The 4,650-nt window shown below is 36.5% G+C and overlaps 1 protein-coding gene across 5 annotated transcripts; it reads left to right on the top strand.

Moving 5' to 3' along the window:
* The first annotated feature begins 225 nt into the window (after positions 1-225).
* On the top strand, positions 226-1,923 carry LOC120413749 (uncharacterized). 5 transcript variants are annotated; one of them, XR_008212468.1, is made up of 5 exons: positions 841-980; positions 1,039-1,317; positions 1,392-1,520; positions 1,564-1,727; positions 1,786-1,923. XR_008212468.1 is itself a non-coding variant. In XM_039574681.2 (2 exons), exons 1-2 carry the CDS (start codon positions 1,539-1,541, stop codon positions 1,903-1,905), a joined length of 309 nt encoding a protein of 102 aa, XP_039430615.1. In that variant the 3' UTR covers positions 1,906-1,923. The 5 variants fall into 5 exon arrangements, 1 of the variants encoding a protein (XP_039430615.1); XR_008212469.1 differs by having other exon boundaries at positions 1,567-1,727; XR_008212466.1 differs by having other exon boundaries at positions 226-980; positions 1,392-1,727.
* Positions 1,924-4,650: the final 2,727 nt, after the last annotated feature.

Raw genomic sequence — 4,650 nt, forward strand, 5'->3', positions numbered from 1 at the left:
TGACTTTGCCAAGACGAGCACAAAAGGAACAATAAGGGATCAGCCTTTCAAATAAGACTTTCAACAACATTTTTTAGATATTGATAACTATTTTTAATGTAGGGATGGTAATTTATGTTATAAATAATATATATATTGAAGAAAATCTCTAAACGCTCATTTAATAATTAAGCAAAAAGAACAAAGATTCAACAAGACAAAAGCAAGTATTTTACTTAAAATAAAAGTAGAAAAGCATGAAACAACAGAAGATTTATTTTCTTAGAAGAAAAGTTGCTCAAAATTTCCTTCCCCACAAACAAGGTAAAAAAAGAAATTGGTGTTAGAGAATTTCAGAGTACCGTATCGGTACCGATATACAAGTGCTCGCCTCTAGAATCCCCCAAAAATTTACTAATGCCCAGTAAACTCAATCGGAATTCTAAAACGGAATTTGTAAACGATTCGAATTGAATTCCGTTTCAGAATTCCGATTTGGGTTGACTGTGGAAACTTGCTTGATAGTGTTAGCGCAGCTGAACATTTCAAAAATTCACCACCAAAACGAGTTATAATAATCAAAATTTCGCCAACATTAAATTAAGCGTGTACAATTTGTTTTGGTTTGGTTCCCGCAGATTCACTATAGTTTTTTCGTCTGCTGCGATCGCGTAAAATTTGTTTTGTTTTGCCGGTTTAGCGATTGCAAGTGTTGAAGTTAGATTTCCCTGGTTCTGCCGGCGCTGTTCCTCTACGGAAAGAGCGATCAGGTATACGAGATGCGCTTCCGGGCGAAGATTGTGGAGCTGCCGAAGAACGGTTACTTTGATCAGTCTGAAGCGACCGGATGGCTTGCAGGCGATCACGGACGGTTGCACATCCCGGTTGCACAACGGCCTGCGAACGATAAGCAGCAAGCTGGACGACATGCAGAACTTGCTGAACGAAATGCGCGACGGAATGATCCAGGTGAAGCAAGGCGTGGCGAGAGTTCAGCAGAGGTTGGCATTGGTTCTTTCTTTTTTTTGGTGTTGAGCTTATTTAATGTTTGATTTTCAGGATGCAAGAGCCGCAACCGCAAGCCTGTGTGCGATACCAGAACTGCGTCGAAAAGACTGGTGACGATTGCTGGTAATAGTCGCGTACAACATTTATCGGTAAATAGTAACTGCTACAGTTGTAGACAAAAATAGTATACTTATCAGCGAAAGCAGAACCGCCCAGGCAAGAAGTTCTACTTGAAATTATACTTTCCGGCCAGCTGTCTGTACGTGAGGAAGCAGCCGACCCGGGACAAGAAAAAGTACTTCATATCAAGCTGACGGATCAGAAACTGAGGTAAGAAAAGTTGCATTATAAGGACCTTCTCCGCGACCATTATTTCAGAGCAAAGGAATTTTTTCAAACTGCAGAACATGAACGTGCTGACTCGTCGCCTGGAAACCAATTCTACCGCTCGTGTTCCGGTTTGAATAGTAGTTTATGACGCTGTCGATGCTCTTTCTCATCACATTCGAGCGACACCGTTATTGATCGTGGTGGTATGCGTTGGTCCAGAGATGACACCGAATCCTCATCTTTCAGTAGCTTGTGGTGAATATTGCGTCTTCCGTCTCGGCAGCAGCTGTAATCGGATCGAATTCAAATCTCCAGCTGAAAAGGATCTAGTTGGTGAAACCGTTCAGCGATCATCAGCCGCCGAGCTGCTTCCCGGTTCAACCCGTGACTTTTTCAGCCCAACACGACTGGTAAGCTGAATCGTAGAAATAATGGCGGCACTTTTCTTTACTTTGGTTTATTTTGTAGATTTTGCTGAGACCTTTCACGGACGTGGGACGTTCGGAACGTCGTTCAAGCACCACAAACTATCACTCATCGCGGACAAGCATTCAACGGCGACGAGAAATTGTGCTTGAGACGCCATAGGAACGTTAACAATCATCGATTCTGACAATTCTGATAGAAAACCAATGGTCAACTGATGACCTTTTAAAATAAATCGTAAGTAAAAGACCTTTTTTCTAAACAAACTTTACTTTCCTGTAAATTCTTCAAGAAAAAGCATTTAATTTAGATACGGTCATATTCACGGTGTAAGTTGGAGTGGATAAAAAAATACGTTTTATCATTTATTCAAACCTCGTTGGATTTAGATTGTGATATATTTTTCGAAAGCTTTGGTTTGTATTGTTTTCTGCACTTAGGATGGAACGCTTTTGTTTTGAGTTGAGCTTGAATCAAATCAAAACAAAACCGTAAGCATGTGTTTCAAAGATGTTACGAGACAAAACAAATCGCAATGCTTTTGAAAATTACATCAGATTCTAGATTCAACGGGGTAAAAAATTTTACAGCTTTCTTAAATTTACGTAGATTTCATCGGAAATTTACATGTTTTGAAGTCCCTTTTGCTCCGGCTAATTTACGTTGGATGACATGTAAATTTAAAATGAAACTCATTTAAATTAGCATCATTAATGACGTGCACTTTTGGTACATCATTAATGATGTAAATTTACCGGATTATTTTTTTCTGTGTAGTATTGATTGAAAGCAAAGACAACCTGGGAATAACATTTTTTGTTATGGAAGAATAACTCCAAATGTTATTGGGATGATCGGATTAGTTGTTAAAATAACAAAAAATAATAACAAAGATTTGTTCGAAGAATAACTAAAAATGTTATAAGTCTGTCATTACAATAACAGTCCAATAACAAAACAATCATAACGGCGAATAACAAAACTTGTTAAAAATAAGATAAAATGTTATTGGCCTAGTATTTTCAAATATCAAAAAATGTTATCCAAATCCAAAGTCTGCTCGGGTACAGGGAAGGGAAATAAGTACCTGCACTTGTAGTAGGGTAACTACGATAAGCACCGAACTTTAAAATATTTGGGTGCGGTGCTGGTGCTTATTTTTCAAACAAGGTAACTTTGACTTGTCTTTCTTTGTTACCACAGACAAAATAACTTTTTTGGTCAGTTCCTAGCAGATTCTGTACTTCTTGAGGAGCAATGGCATGTTACAATGTGGCCAAAATTAGACATCTGTGACCAAATTTTGAGTGTATATCGTGAGAAGACGGCTTCGAGTTCTATTTTTGAGCAGACTTCAGAATTGGTAAAACAATCACTGTCTTCAAGCGACTTTATTTGAACTTTTACCCGGCGTGGAGGCACCAAATCCTTCATAAAGATGAGGCAGAAGAGTGTGAAAATGAACCATGAGTAATACAGGATGTTCATGGTGCAGCTGTTTAGACCTAGTAAAAAGCCACTTTGAACGCAGGCCACAATCCCCTTATGCCCCTCGATCTCTATGAGAAACGTTTCAAAAATGTCATCCGTCAATTCTCGCAAGGTCAAATCCATACTGAGGGAAATGCTGCGGCATTTCTTCCCGTTTTCAAAAAATGCGAAGAAGCAAGAAGATTTACATTTAAAATAACAGCTACAGCAATTATCTCCAAATATACATACAAATTTTATCATCCTAAAGCCTAAATAAAAAAAACGTTGCAAAAATAAGCACCTTCAAGCTGGGGTGCTTATTATAAGCACCCAAAATAATGGGTTCTGGTGACAACTAAAGCACTGCACCTTTGATATTTCGCAAAACATGGTGCCTATGTTCGTTCTCTGCTCGGGTAGCAAGATTAATAATTTTTCTAAGTTTTCTAAGAAACATGTTCTACTGAAAATGTCTTTAATTCTTAAGAAATTTATGATTTTTTAGATATCGTTTAAAACTTGTTTTTTTTTAAACATATTTTAACTGATCTCAGTGTACAATTGTCCACAGAGCCTAGTAATGCAGTTCGTTTTCCGATTTGAAAGTTAGTCAACTAACTTTAGAAACTTTCCAGAACTTGTTGAAAACTAATTTCATAATTTCTTACTTTTTTATTTCAAATATTACTTTTGAAAATGAACAATATTTCAAATAATCCAAGATATAAATATATAAATATATTCAGTATTATGCCCTTTTAAAATGATAGTCTTATTTAAAAAATATATATAAAGATTTTTCGAAAGGATCAGAAAATTTCACGAATGTTTCATATTTTAAAATTGTAAATCGGACCAATAGTTGCTGAGATATTGTGTTTTTTTTTGCAAATCAAGTTTTGGTGACAGAAAGTTATACTAAAAATTACCAATTTTTTTACCATGTATCATTTTTTTCAACTTTGCCGAAGATACCAAATCGATCAAAAAATTTCTTCGAAAGATAAAATTTATGAATTTCCATATATCATTTTTGTATGGAAAATTATATGGACAAACTAATGATGCAAAATGGCTTCTTTGTGCATACCGAAGGCACAAAAAAAGTTTCAGCCTTGATAAAAAATACCAAAAAAATAAAATGACCGAAATCTCAGCGAATTGTTCATTTAGGATTTGGGTACAAACTTTTTTCACATACTTTTCATGAAAAATATTACTCATACAAAAAACGAAGCAACAGAAACCAACCAGGTACTGACCACAATGTTCGAACCCCAAAATTGTTTACTGAAAAAAACTTTTTTCGCACTGCAAAACTACCCCCAGAGAGTTCAACATTTATGGCAACCTTTTCGGTAAGCGCTTTCTTCGCGAAAATTTCTCCATCAAGAAGGTCCCCCCCACCCCTCCCCTAAACATAGTGTAAAATTA

This window comes from Culex pipiens, chromosome 3 (assembly GCF_016801865.2).
Source record: "Culex pipiens pallens isolate TS chromosome 3, TS_CPP_V2, whole genome shotgun sequence".
NCBI classification, from domain to species: domain Eukaryota; kingdom Metazoa; phylum Arthropoda; class Insecta; order Diptera; family Culicidae; genus Culex; species Culex pipiens.

What these genes read in the sequence shown, in the direction of transcription:
- LOC120413749 (XM_039574681.2), top strand. Translation starts at nt 1,539, where the DNA reads ATGACACCGAATCCTCATCTTTCAGTAGCTTGTGGTGAATATTGCGTC. An exon ending in TTTTCAGCCCAACACGACTG is followed by an intron (nt 1,728 to 1,785) that starts GTAAGCTGAATC and finishes TTTATTTTGTAG; the next exon opens with ATTTTGCTGAGACCTTTCAC.